General features: G+C 35.5%; 1 protein-coding gene across 2 annotated transcripts in view; it reads left to right on the forward strand.

The window, feature by feature from the left end:
* Nucleotides 1–14,100, forward strand: part of LOC103723084 (histone-lysine N-methyltransferase, H3 lysine-9 specific SUVH4-like) — a 49,955-nt gene extending 35,855 nt beyond the window's left edge. For both annotated transcript variants that reach the window (XM_088708481.2, XM_088708482.2), the window contains 4 exons: nucleotides 4,499–4,604; nucleotides 4,716–4,898; nucleotides 7,316–7,534; nucleotides 13,523–14,100. In XM_088708481.2, the coding sequence (XP_088564607.2) occupies nucleotides 4,499–4,604; nucleotides 4,716–4,898; nucleotides 7,316–7,534; nucleotides 13,523–13,636 (622 nt within the window). In that variant the 3' untranslated portion in view covers nucleotides 13,637–14,100. The remainder of the gene's footprint in view (nucleotides 1–4,498; nucleotides 4,605–4,715; nucleotides 4,899–7,315; nucleotides 7,535–13,522) is intronic.
* The last annotated feature ends 776 nt before the right edge of the window (nucleotides 14,101–14,876 follow it).

A 14,876-nucleotide genomic window follows, 5' to 3' on the forward strand; every position in this document is an offset into this window, starting at 1 on the left:
CTTTCAATTACTTTGTTAATTAGGATTTGTTAGGTTTTACTTTCAATTACTTTATTAATTAGGATTTGTCATAAAATTCAGATATAACATGAACCTGAGGTTTTAAGTATTGTTGAAAGGAGCATGCTGGCTGCTAGTTCACATGGCACAAACCATACCGACATATGCCATGCCGTGCCTTGCTGAAAAAAGAAAGGAACTTAGAAACCCCTTTCTTGAAGAAATATTAAAGAATGTGCAATTTTTTTTTTTGATTTTTTTATGCGATTTGTGTATTTGAAGCTTCTTGATCCTAAGTTGATCATAATTTTATCGTGAAATACAATTAAAGTAGACCAATCAATATATATATAAAGAAAACTAGTGATAAGAAACATCCAGTTAATTTAATGCATTTTAGGTACAATATACATGCCGACATCTAAAATCTGGTGGTGTGTTAATATCTTTCATAGATGTTGGGATCATTTTCATATCCATGAGGCATATCGTACCTATTCTCCAATCACATGGCATTATAACTCCTGTAAGTTTATTCTATAACGGTACGTATTCTGGGTCATAACTGGTCTCGGCACTCTAGCTCTGGCTTTGTTCCTATGAGAAGTCATCCATTAGATATTGAGGCTGTAGGGCAACCCATTTGAATATGCTGGTAGTAAAATCCAACCCATAAAGTGCTCTAAGTTGCATAGGATGGCTGCCACTGCAAGACGACACCTCAGACACACTATATCCGTATGGGTTGTAACCTGTTTGTGGATAATAGGATCCGATGTAGTATGGTTTGCAACCTGATACATCCATGGACCTTACACTGTGTGCGATCTCATCTGTAGTGGCATTGTATCGTAGAAGATCTCAAGGTGCCCATCTACTGTATGCAATGGCATCCATGCAGGTTTTATATTATGATTGTGGTCCCTATCTTGCATGGCATGAGTGAACTGGGACTCTCCAGTGAATCAAAGACTACCCTGGGGCTATGCTTCATAAATGGTAGTTTCATATCCATTCCTTCCTTGGCCATCATATGCATGATCATCGAAATTATCATTGTTGCCCTGCTTGTTTTGAGTCTGAGTGAACTGTCCCCACTCTCTATAATGTGGTTGCAACTGCCTTCTTTTCTTTTCCTTTCAAGGTAGGCTGAGCAACTACTTTTTTTTCCTTCATGCCCCTCTCTGGCTCTGCTGGAGGATGGACGATGCCTTCTTGACTGAGTGGATCAGATAGCGTGGTGGTCTCGTCCGAGCAACTTGATCAAAGCTTTAGATGTCCCAGATATGAAGCTTTGTGATAATCGGCTCCCCACTGACCCCTTGGTTGATCGGTTGGATTTGAGTGTGGAATGTTACATTCTTTCCATTACTCTGCATCGATCCTAGCCTCCATGGTTATAAAACTCGCCGATTGTGGAGGTGATCTTGGCTCGTCGAGCTCTGATTGTTGTTGCTGGCCCTCAAGCCGATCAACCATGGGATCCTCTTCATCCTGCACGAAGTCATTTTGGAGCAGATCATTGTGCTTCAGTTCTACTTCCTCTTTAATGCACTTCAACTTCAACTGCAGATTGTAGTTGACATATACAAGATCGTTGAGATGCTTCTGCGTGAGATTGTTCCTCTGTTGTGGATAAGGGCGAAGATAGACTAGTTGTTTCGTAGATTAGTTGCATTCGTAGCCATCAAAGAAGACCATCTGTGAAAGGATCCAGATTGTTAGCTGCCTAAGGTTTCATGCTAACTCTCCAAAATGAAATTACCACTTAGTTGCAAAAGCATTGGAAAAAATTACATAATAAATAGTAGTTATTATGGAACATCAATTAATAGTCATAGTTGATATCTAATATACCTGGATTCATAGTTTTTTTCTTGCGACAATTGGTCCATAGCCAAAGCTATTGTAGCCCTCCTTTCATATATAGAAAAGCGATATTATAATATGTTAATGATTGAAGACACGAATTGATTGCCTGTATGCCACTTAACTTACCTCTTGAAGACATTGGGCTGCGATTTTTGGATCATACTCCATCTTGTAGATTACATTGCACAAGGCATTCAGAAGTTTCTCATCCATATCGATTCCAAGGTTGCTGTACTAAAAATTCAGGTTAGGTAGTAAGTTGCCGATATAGTTTGCAATTGTTTAAGTAAAACATTTACAACTATAAGAGGAGTTAATAAGTATTTCATATACATTCTTACTTGCTAGGTGCAATTTCCTACATATCTTGTAGTCCCTATCTCTGCTCAATGATTTCAACGCATTTTTGAGCATACTTCGGATTTGCTTGCTTGATCTGATCCTTCACCACCATCATCATATGGTATAGAAAGCCCATCTGGGGATATCTTTTACTGTTTATGGCCCGAAGTATTCCATATAATGGCTTGAGGGCTCTTATGATCCTCTTAGCCTATTGCCAGAACTGTTGGCTTGTTACCAAGCCCACCACGTGGCTTTCTTTAGTGCCGGCCCATGCATATCTACTCTCTTTCCACTCAGCACTTACAAATATTTGATACAAACTTGATTTCTTCTCAAGGAAGCTATCAAGTGCAATGTAATTTGTGGCAAACCGTGTCATTGTTGGTTTCAAAATTTCATTTCATGTCAACTTTTCTCACTGTTAATGGCCTAAAGCACTCCATATAATGGCTTGATGGCTCTCAGGATCCTCTCAGCCTATTGCCAAAACTGCTGGCTTGTCACCAAGCCCACACCACGTGGCTTCCTTTAGTGCTAGCCCTTGCATATCTACTCTCTTCCCACTCAGTTTTGATAAATATTTGATGCAAGCTTGCTTTCTTTTTAAGGAGGCTATCAAGTGCAATATAATTCGTGGAAAACTACCACTGCTAATTTCAAAATCTCAACTATGGTCAGATGTTGTTTCAGTCTGATTATCCTACCTCTCTTGAACTCAATATTGCACTTCCTGCATCTTTAGTGGTGCTGACCTGAGAGCATTTGCCCATACTTTCAACCAATGTCACATTTGGGGTCCTTCCAGGATGGACCCATTGCTGCAAGTTTATCGGTCAAATATTTTTACGTCAATTGGTATATATGCAATTAATTTTTAATTTTTTTCTAAATTTGTACACTTAACTAAGTAATATTAATTATTTTTTTACATTAAATCAATATTTAACTAGAAAATATCTAGAAAATTTATTTTAATTTAGAAATATGCGGAGCCATAATTGGGATGCTACATTTATTGTTATCTCGGGTTATTGTCATTTTATTAATTATTTAAAAAATAGTGAAATTTTGTTGTGATGAAAAAATATGTTTTCTTCTTTAGAAAACACTTCAGAATTATATATACATAGTACTAATTTTTTTGTTATTAATTATATATTTTTATTATTTTTAAATTAAAAGTTAATTTTTTAAATATAAAAAATTTAGAAAATTAATTTGAGCTTAGATCTGTGTAGCATCCTATCATGGATGCTACATATATTTTTCTTAGCTTATGGGTATGCATGGAAGGCTACTAATTTTTTGATTTTGTTCAAATTTAGGCCTATATCATTATGCACATGATTATGCCCAAACATGAATTAATTGGCACCAAATTTTGGTCGAGAGTAGTTTGCATATCTCTAAACATGCTTCTGATTTTACATAATTTTTGATTATTGTTTTATTTTTAAATCTGATATGTTTTTAATTTAAAAATTACATATTTAACGAAAATTCAAGATTTTAGTGCCGTCATGTAGATCATCCCTAGATCTGCAACATATCAAGAAATCATGCTAAAATCAAAAAATTTTGTATGACCTATTTTTGCTTTTTCTTACTAATTTTCGGTATCTAAACGGAAAAAAAGAAGAAATGAAGTGGGAGAGAGGCACATTACTGTTCTTGGCATGCATCTGGCTTGAAATCGTCGACATCGCCTCTTTTTTTGCAATTTTTCAAGATTTAAAAAAAATGAGAAAAGAGGTGTTGAGAAGGCAATGGAGGCCTTCTCAGACTTCTCTCAACCAAACCGGCCTGTACCAGTGTTAACTGTGTGGTTTGCAATGGTTCTGCTTCGAACCGTCTGATTCGGAGTGGTTTGGGTCATTTTTCGAACCAAATACGCATCAAACCAGGTGGTTCATGGCGGTATGGCATTCACAGTGCCCGTCATCGGTTCATGAAGTCTAAAATTCTAATTTCTTTGTATTGCTGATATCATTGTTTAATTATTTACGATTTTAAGAGCTCTAATCAGCGTTTATCACATGCTACATGGACTAATTAGTAGCTGGGGTTAACCCTAGTTGTGATATTGTATCCAAGTAGTATCTTTTAATATTTCTCGATCAGTTTTTACAGGTTTATTGTTGTATTTGGCATTTACCCTTCTCTTTGGCCTCAAGTGATACTATTGTTCCATGATTTCTTAAAAATTCATTGTTTATTATTAGAATGCAGGTTCAGTTACATCTTTTTCTCAGAACTAAAATCTCCTGTATTGCTTCTTTAGATTGGTTGAAGCTAAAGCTGTTGTGTTTGAGTGCGGTCCTAATTGTGGATGCAGTATTGACTGTGTAAACAGAACATCCCAGCAGGGTTTAAAATACCGCCTAGAGGTTGTAATTACCTGCTTATTGGTTCCCAATAATTTTTCTTGCTTATGCCACTTGTTTTTGTTCTAAGTGGTCTGTCCTTCATTATCTTTCTGTTGCTACATGTTACTACAGGTATTCCGCACATTGAATAAAGGTTGGGCTGTTAGGTCGTGGGACACCATTCCTTCTGGTGCTCCAGTTTGTGAATATACTGGAATTCTTAGGAAGACTGATGATGTTGAAAATGTCTCTGAAAACAACTATATTTTTGATATAGATTGCCTACAAACAATGCAAGGCCTTGACGGAAGAGAGGTACTTATCATAGCAATGACTTTTACCCTCCTTTTGTTCCAGAGTAGTTTTTTATGAGAATAATATGGAATGGAAGAGAGGAGCTTATCATAGAAATGGCCTTTCCCCCCTTCTGTTCCAGAATAGTTGTTTTTTTATGAGAGTAATACATATAACTCATCCAAGTAGAGATTGACGCCTGGAAATTGCTTGATCTTTCATTTACCTATGTTCACGTTTCCCTTATGCTCTAGAAAGTCAAGGTCTGTGCATGAATGCCAGTCAGCAATCTGTAGCTATGTCTCTAGTTTTGTTTTGACATATTTTTCATATGATATTCAGTTACTTCGCAGAGAATACAGCTTGATAATTAAGTTTTGGTCCGATATCTACATCAGATTGAACCTGTTATATATTGTGTTGCTGTTCTATTTCTGCTGTCCGATGTAGAAAATGCTTTGGGTTGTGTTGGTCTAGATCCAACTCCATTCTTTTTGCATTGGGCCCAATTTGTTTCTTGGGATTGACATATGACATATCTTTGGGGTCAGGACTCTTGTAGACACCAAAAATAGTTAGGTTCTATATAATTCTCCTTTAGGTACCATAAAATAATGTATATTTATTATAACTATAGATATTAGGCAATCAACGAGACCATTGTGTACTATAGTCATGTTAGTTCAATACTACTCACTGAGGAAAAATGTCATGTAAATTACATACTTGCTTTTAGCATCAGGTTATATAAATATTAATATATGTGGGTTTGGTCAGTAATTGTCAGATTTGGCAGTTACCTGACCATCTTGATCTGCATATGGGTTGAGGTTCAGTAAGATCAAGGTTTCCTCAAAAAATGGAAAATTTTAACTACAACCTTAAGATTCAGCTCGATCCATAATCTCACACGAGTTGGGTTAGATCAAATCTTCAGGGTGACCTAGTCCCTTTGCAGCTCTAGCATTGGTGGTGTCCAAGTGTCATGAAGTGCCCAACACTTCCAGAGAGCAGGGAAAAAGCATCTGATGCTTTCTTGTATATGTGGGAGGATATAATGTGGGTATGTGTGGGTGCATGTCTGTAGGTAGAATGATAGATGTACACACATTTACACACATTTGTATACATAGGTTAAATGAGCTTTTTTATTTATTGACTGTTCACTAATACCTTTTGCTCTAGTTATGCCTTGCCATATAAATTTGGAAAAAATGTGGTGCTTCAATACATGCTTCTGGTACTTTTAGCCTGATGAGGTTTAGCATTTGAGATAATCTAGATTTGAATTAGCCAATATTTGTATTTGTTTGTTCTTCATAACAACACTCAGAAAACAGCTAGGCCAAGTGCCTATACTTTTTCTGATGGAGTGAGATTTCATTTTTGATGTGCCATGGACTGTCATTCCATATCTTGTTGTGTCAAAAGCGATTATTTTGTTCAAATGTGCAACATTGTAGTTTCAAGTCAGGACATAACAATCTGTTGCACTCACCAGAGAATTCTATTTTTTGAGTTGATTTTTAATTTCTCTCTCCAGATAAAAACAGCTTCTGTGATCTCCCTTAGTTGTATGTTTTTTTTTGTTGCATGACTTTTTATAAACAGAGTGCAGGTTAAGTTTGTACTTGTGAATTACTAAGTTGTTAAAAGTTTTAAATAGCTAACATTTTTATGTTTTATATATTTTGCATCTTTTGTTTTGTCAAGAAGTTGTACAGCGTATGGGGCTTGTTGAAATTTTAAATCAGTCAGATTACCTGTACCCGTAATATATAGGAATGTACATGCATTTTTGTCACTTGTACTTATAGAAAACCACAAAAGCAATATACTCAAAGGCCCCAAATAATATGTTATACTTTGAAAGTGGTGCGTTTCTTTTTTTTTTTTTTCCCTTGATTTTTACTTCTTTCTTTTTATGCTGCTTTCAAATTTTTTTATTGGATTTTTTTTACTATTTCTTGATTGGAATTATTAAAACTATTGAATGGCGACTCACCATACATGTTTGAAAATGAAACCAAACTTTCAAAATCTAGCAGCAATACCATATATGGTGTGACTTAGTTATCAGATTTCCCCAATGACCAGTCTTGCATATGAATTGTTGTTTGATGTTAGTTTAAATTGCAATAACTTCTGGAAGGCCTGTTATCACTTATATGCTTCACATAGATTTCGTATTGTGTGCATTTACTTTAATTACCAACATACTCTTGGGGTTCTTACAGGGCTGCAATGAGTTTTCATAAATGTTGTGCCTTGTCAAGAGGATGAAATAATGCCTCTTCACTTTCACTGCTTCATTGTTATACACTTCCATAACTTAATTTTTCCGCCCAAAAAAAATTTCAGCTATACATTTTTAACTGGTGTATTTGTTTACAGTTGGAAACTGTTCTAAATTTGTTTTTTGCTGTTTGTTTTGACAGCGGCGGCCTGGGGATATCTCTTTTCTTACCAACTTTGATGATAAAAAGTCAGAAGTGCCAGAGTATTGTATTGATGCAGGCTCAATTGGCAATGTTGCAAGGTTCATCAATCATAGCTGCCAACCAAATCTCTTTGTACAATGTGTTTTGAGCTCGCATCATGACATCAAAATGGCCAAGATAATGTTGTTTGCTGCTGACACTATACCTCCCTTGCAGGTAACGGCACTGCCTGAATTTCAAATTATCTGTAGTTAAATCTTTAGCTGGTTGTATCTTCATGTGCTTTCTTTTGTATGTATGCTACTTCTTATTGACATTCTGTGTTATGTTGTTAACTTGGTTGCTTTTGATATATTACTGTCATCTGCTGCACAAGAGAACATGATAATATACTTGGAACATTTTAATCTATAAAAGGTTTCTATGAGTCTAGTCGATTGGGCTTTCCCTAAATTGCATGCATTGATTAATAAATGTGTTTACACATGCTTTTCATTGATTTACAATCTCCAATTTGTTCTAACATGGTATGTGATGGTGAATATATTTCAATTAATTTAATGAAGGCCTAAGGAGCCTTATTTGGACAGTATTTTGCTTGTACACACAGCTTATGTTGTATGCACCTAGTTGGGTCCACTTTAAGTGTTACTTGACATTCAATCCTACTTTATGCTTAGTGAGTCTTATATAGGCCACTTCAAGTACCATTAGAACTAGTGGTTTGTGTATGCTGCCTTCCTGTTATGAGCAATTGAAGAAGGGCCACTTATATGTATGTACGCGTGCATGTTCACGTCACGGACCTTATAAGGGATACATTGGGCTTAATTGGGTTGTGGGCCCAGTTTGTGCTTGACATGTCTCATGTGGCCACTTTGTGCATGTTGGACCTGCGAGCCTTGCTGCCTTGTGAGGCCCTACATGGGCCGAAGAAGTAGATGCTAATATTAGTGATATCAAAGTGTAAATCATGCTAAAATCATTGTCTCGTCCAATGATTTGGCTAAAAATCACCAAGCATATGGTCTATATGTGGAAACTCGAATCAATGTCCATATCCTAATTCCTCGAACCTTGCTTAAATGGTCCTTTCATTTTGAATAGTTCTTAATTGCTGAACTTGATTGAATCTTTTAATCTGTACCATCCGGACTCTGGACCTAAACTTGAATCGGTGTCTATACACTAAATCCTTAAACCTTGTTTAAATGGCGCTTTCATTTCAAGTTTGATTAAATGGTGTTTTCATTTTAAGTTATTCTTAAATGTTGATCTTGATTGAATCTTTTAAGCTGTGATACCTAGGCTCTTCATCTAACCCTGACATCCCTATGTGAACATGACACGACATGCATATTGGTATCAGATTTGTATTGGACCTGTTATCCAAACACTTAGACATGACAAATATATCAGCAGTGGAGAGAGGCATGAGATCTGACTGGGAGGTAGAGATGGAGGAACATAAAGATAAGTGCAGATATCATAGAGATTAGTGAGAGAAATACCGGCGCGGGGGGGGGGGGGGGGGGGGGGGGGGTGCGGGGGAGGAGGGGGTGCAGACCACGTACCTGGGCTTATGTGAGGCAGTGGAGTGGATCTGGCTTCAATGGTTTCAGCGTCAAGTGGAGATAACGATTACAGCTCAGTATAGTTGGGCTGCCAACCCATGCGAGGCACATGTTCCCTTCTTTTCCTCTTTTACTTTGTCCTTCTTTTTTGATGGCAGCACGACTTTTTAACAATGGGAACATTTGATGGGTGGTTTTGATCCAAGTAATAAATTGTTATATAGGAAAATTAAGAACTATACCTGAACTGTTTTGCCATTTAACTAGCAGTACTTGTTGGCCCAAAAAATATTTCCAGTCCTTCTTTGGATACATTTTAAATTACTAGTCCTGAAAATAAATTTGTAGCTAAAGAAACAACTGGGAATAAAGAAAGACAAATAAATTTCAAATTATGTGCATTACAGATATAAAATACATATTAGGAGACAGCATGGCTGGGTCCGACTTGTTTGACAATACTCGTGTGTGTCCCCATACCTGCACGGCTGCACCCAATTTTTGGATCATTTTTAGCCAAGTCCATGTTTCCTAAGATTTGGGGACGAGATGAACCTTACTATTTTACATGCGCCCATACCTAACACCGGTAGATGCATGTGTATGTTTTTATATACATTTGTATTTTCTATGCCTTCTCCCTTTACCAAGCCTGAAACCTGAAATTTTTTAAACTATAGAGTTTCAACCTTTGGTTAATTTAGACTTAAGTGGCATAATGGTAAGTACTTAATTATATTTGTCGAGTCACTCCTTTGTGGTAACTCAACAAGTCTTCAAGAAAGGATTTAGACCCCAAGTATGTAATGCTGTTTCAGGAAAAATTTAAGGGCCTTTTTGGATGCTGGATCATTTTATTTGGATATAACATCTCCAATGGTTCAAGACTTCATCAAAAGTGGTCTGGGGCTAGAGGATTTAAAGGGTTTCAGGGAGGATTTGATGCTCTTGAACCTAATAATCATAAGTAAGACTTTTGGTTCGAATGTTGTTTTTTTTTTTAATTCCCAAAATTTAGAGATAATGGATTCTGTATCAATCCATGATACTTCTTCCTCAGTATGCTTCTTTTGCTTGAATTGAATTCTTTGGCACGATATATCTTATCATTGGATAACTCATTGATCATCTAAAGAGACCCTAAAGGGCAAAGAAACCCTAACCATGGGGTTAAAATTTCATGGAAAAGGGAAGTCTAAGAATTCTTTGATATAGTTATCGAGAAGCACAATTTTAGAGAAAGCTCCATGATCAATGGGTCAAAGGGCTTCCAGGTCTTTTCATACATAGTGTGTTAGAGAATGCTCAAAATACAAGTAAAGCTTTAACAATTGCTGGCTTAGATAACATTCAGGCGATGTCCAGATGGCTAAATAATAGACCTATGCATTACTCGGGCCAGATCAATATCAAGATGAATTCGTTGGTCTTGAGCATGGCTTTTGGCCATTTGTTCCCAGCCCAGGCCTAGCCTGATGACAAATTGGCAGGACTAAGACTGACTCATTCTGTTCTGTCCTGTAGCCCTGGCTCTAAAGAAAAGTCCTGGTGTGAATGATGATAGGGTGCTGGCATCAGTGGTGGGGAGAGCGAGGAACTGGTGAGTTAGTGGGTGGGATGGGGTGGGCACGTGAGGCTTAGATACAGATATATCTTTGATAGGGGCCCTGATGCATGTCTGATAAAAAAAATAAGTGTCTCAATTATTTTATTATTTATTTGGGCTCGGATACTTATTGGATATCCCCAAATACTTCTTGGATGCTTTCGAGATGCTTTTAGTGTTAATAGTGGGTTATTTGGCCCTGGTCAAGCGGGTTTTGATCTATGAGTTGGTCTCCCATTCTCTCCCACGCCTTAATTTTGAGAGAAGAGGGAAGAGAGGGAGTGGATGAGAGGAGGTAGAGGCTTGGTAGACACTAATGCAAGACACTCGCGACTAAACACTAGCAGTAGGATGCCGCCAAGAGAGCTTTGATGATTTGTTTCACATTTCTGCATTTGATTTTTTGAATAACAGAATTTTGATTATATTACTTGCTTGTTGATCTTTTTTTAATTTTTAAATTTTATTACATTTTTATGGAATCTTGAATTTTGCCTCCCCTGTTCTTATTAATTTATGTATTTTCTGCATATTCTCTTATTACATTTCTGTATATTTTTTAAATTATATTGCTAGCTTGCCTACTAATTTATATATTGCTTTGTGAGAGAGTTAGACTGGAATGCTTTTAAGAGCATTTAGCTCCAATTGTTTTTTAGTGCAAATCAATGAAGGGTCTGCCAAAATGAAAATAAAAAATGTTAATCATGATCTAAGATATGTAAAATGGCCAGAAACCAAAAATCACGGATTTTTGAGGTCTTTTTATCATGCATGGAATGAAAATAAAATCAATAACTTCAACGGTGTAATATCATGTTGTAGTTTGATCTATATCATAGAAATGTGTAAAATAGTTGATATTTAATTTGCATCTGTTTAAAATATTTAGATCAATATCAACAGTTTGGAATTTTGAATTAATCATTTATGCTATGTTTTTTCTTACTAGTTACATTGCAACCATTCAATTTTTGTTGGCTAGAAGCATAGGCAAGAGAGCTCCATAGTAAATATTTTCAGTTTCTTATTATTTTGTACATTTTAGATCATAACCAATGGTGCTGATTTTCATTTTAAGAGATCCTTTATTGATTTCCTCTTGGAAGCATTTGGAGACAAGTGAGTATTTTGCTCCAAATGCTTCCCATTGGAAACCAATGAAGGACCTCTCAAAATGAAAATCCAAACCATTAATCATGATCTATGATATATAAAATAGCTAGAAACCAAAATTTGTGAAGTTTTGAGGTCTTTTGGTCATGTATCAAACAAAAATAAAATTGATATTTCAATGGTGTGATATCATATTTTAGTTTGATCTTGGAAACATCTAAATTAGTTAAATTTAATTTATACTTGTTTTAAAATATTTAGATCAAGTTCAATGATTTGGGATTATAAATTCAATAGTTTGTGCTATGTTTTTTCTCACCAATCATATTGCAACGATTAATTTTTGCTGCATTAAATTATAACTGTTTGCTGCCTCATTGTATGAACTATGCTCGTATGTCATTATGTGGAGTGTGAGTCATATTGTGTTCTACTATGAACTAATCATGCTTGTTGGGTGTTTTTTAATCATATATGTTGAAAAAAGAGATTTATTTATTGCTTTATTCTAACGTATCATATCTTAATTTTCAAGATTTGCTGAATCTGCATACCTGTATCATGTCTTATCCATATCCATGCTTCCTTGGGGGGGTTCAAGTGTGTTGTGTGTTGTGATTCATGTGCGGATCTGTAAGTGATGGTATTTGAAACTATAAGCCTTTCTATGTGTCTGCATTAAAATGTACGTTTCTTTTGTTACTTCTGTAGTCACATATGTCTAATGTCATTAGTTCATTGAATATATTTGTCAATGTGTATTTACATGTGCTTTTCCGTGTGTATATGCACATCCATACATTCACGCAGCTGTTTAGGGAAATATGTACGTGCCCACACATATATTGCACCTTACTTTTAGGGCATGTGCCATGCTCTTCATACAGACACCTTTAGAAGGATAGACCAACTATTTCATTGTTCCTTTCTAGCTACTTTTTTTTTCGTTTCTTATTCGTTAGAAGGGGCATGCTCTAATTTCAGATGATATTTTCAATGCTATTATTGTCCATCAGCCCACCTGCCTCAATTATCCCGAAGGGGATGTAGAGGAAGTGAAATGATGAGTACGAAACTTGAAAAATTAACAAAAATAAAGATATGGAGATGCAATAACAAAAATATTGTGGAGAAATTTAAGCTGATATGTCTGACAAATTGTGCTCTATAATCAGAAAAATAAGTTTTACAATTACAAAGTTAATCACTGACCATAACTAAGGCTACTAACCTATGTTTACTATTTATTCCTACAAAGTATTGCATGAATAGGTAGATCTTCAGGTTGTATCTTTTGTGCGAAAGAATGATTCACCTTTCATGATGTCAACTGGTGGATTGCGCAATGGGCACTTTGAGAGCTGTGCAGGTGGATGGAAAATGTTTGGAGTGATTTGAGATATGTGAGAGGCACGATCAAGTGGTGGACATCGCAAAAGAAGATAAATCATTCTTTCACGTGAAAGAGACAACCCAAACCCCTTGGCATGTCTAACTGTAGCATATGTTTCATGATTTGTTCATGTGTAAGTGTGCCTGTGCCCCTATATTTATATATGCGTTCATTATCACCATGACTTATTAAGTTTTGAAACCAAACTGTGACTTTTGAATTATATTTACAATGATAGCAATGACAAGCATTTTAATTGCCACATAGAATGGCATATTTCAAGTAGAACTTTTGGGGCGTCAAAGTTGAATGTCGAATTTGCTTCAAAATTACGAAGGAACGTTATTTGTAATGTTTGATTTATGTTCATATCAACCACTGTCAGATATACTCCTGACAAAATTATATAGAAATTTGATGCTTCCTTTATTTTAAAGCATCTTGCTGAATTGTTTAAAACTGCAAATAAAAGTTGTCCTTTCCTTTTTTTTAAAAAAGTTCCATGTCATGTGCAGGAGCTCACATATGACTATGGCTATGCTTTGGATAGTGTAGTTGGACGAGATGGAAAAATTATTAAGATGCCATGTTATTGTGGAGCTGTTGACTGCAGGAAACGACTATACTGACTGATTATAGGTAATGTTCTATATAATCGAAGGTCTCATCAAGTTGTATGTTGAACACAGCCTTCGTATTCATTTTTATTATCAACCTAAAAGGCAACGCAAGGATTTCTGACTTTTGGAGCAGAAGTGCTTTGTTTTTTTTTTTTTGACAAATGGAGATGGGGAAATTGTGCTTGGAAAAATATTGTTTCAGTATACAAGACATGCGAAATGTGCGGGTTCAAAATTTAAATTTGATGATTACTGTTGTACAAATACAAGTTGCTCTCAATGATGGAGTGATGTCCCAACTTGATGCTCGATTTTACCATTTAGGCTCTTTAGATGTATAATTGAATGAGAGATAATCCTTTTTCTGTACAAAGGATTATCTTGTATACTTTATTCAGACAATTAGATATGAATGCCTATGTACATATATACAGATATAGTACTTCCAAAAGCAAATATTTGGAGTTTTTGGTCATCCTAGAGTTTTTGATTGTTCTTTTGTAAATAATCGAAATATCCTCTTGGATTAATTTAATTGAACTGATAATGAATCCAAATAAGAGTTTTAAAAAATGTTTGATAAATATTGCTTGTTGTTTGTTTAAATGTGGGTCTCGTTTATAACCCTGGCTTCCTGTTAAGTCTTTCACTCTTAAAATATTGAATTCATTCAAATAAGTCTTACTTATTTTGTTTAGAGAGATTAGGATCGCTCTGTATCTCTTTGCCATATCTTCTAGTCAACCATAAAGATCCTTAAATATTTCAATTACGAACATACCATCTCTTTTTGGTCAAAAAGGGAGAACCTCCCTCTATGCTGCATCTCTACTTAAAATCTCATGCAAGATGTAGTAAAAAAAGAATATATGATTATTTGTATGGAAATATATTTGAGGAGAGAGATGTCAAAATATCTAAATCCTTATAAATTATATATATTTTTACTTCAAAAACAGAAAATTAGTAAAGATATTATAAATAAAAGGACTTTCATAAGTATTACATGTATCATTCATTAGGTAACCATAGAAAAAAAAGGTTTGTCATGTGCATAGCTCGTTCATGTCTCTCCCTGGGTTTGGGGGGAGATAGAGGGAGTGCGAAGATATCCTTTGTTATTTTGTTGCATCTCATGTCTGTAGATAGTGGCTGAACATAAAATATCAAAGAATGAGATAACTATTGATATTTATATGTAACTTTATGCTGGTGTTCGAGCACATATGTCGGTTGACGTGAGTTCCAT

Source organism: Phoenix dactylifera, chromosome 12 (assembly GCF_051530095.1).
Source record: "Phoenix dactylifera cultivar Ajwa chromosome 12, Ajwa_hap1_PhDact_Kaust_v1.1, whole genome shotgun sequence".
Classification (NCBI taxonomy): Eukaryota; Viridiplantae; Streptophyta; class Magnoliopsida; order Arecales; family Arecaceae; genus Phoenix; species Phoenix dactylifera.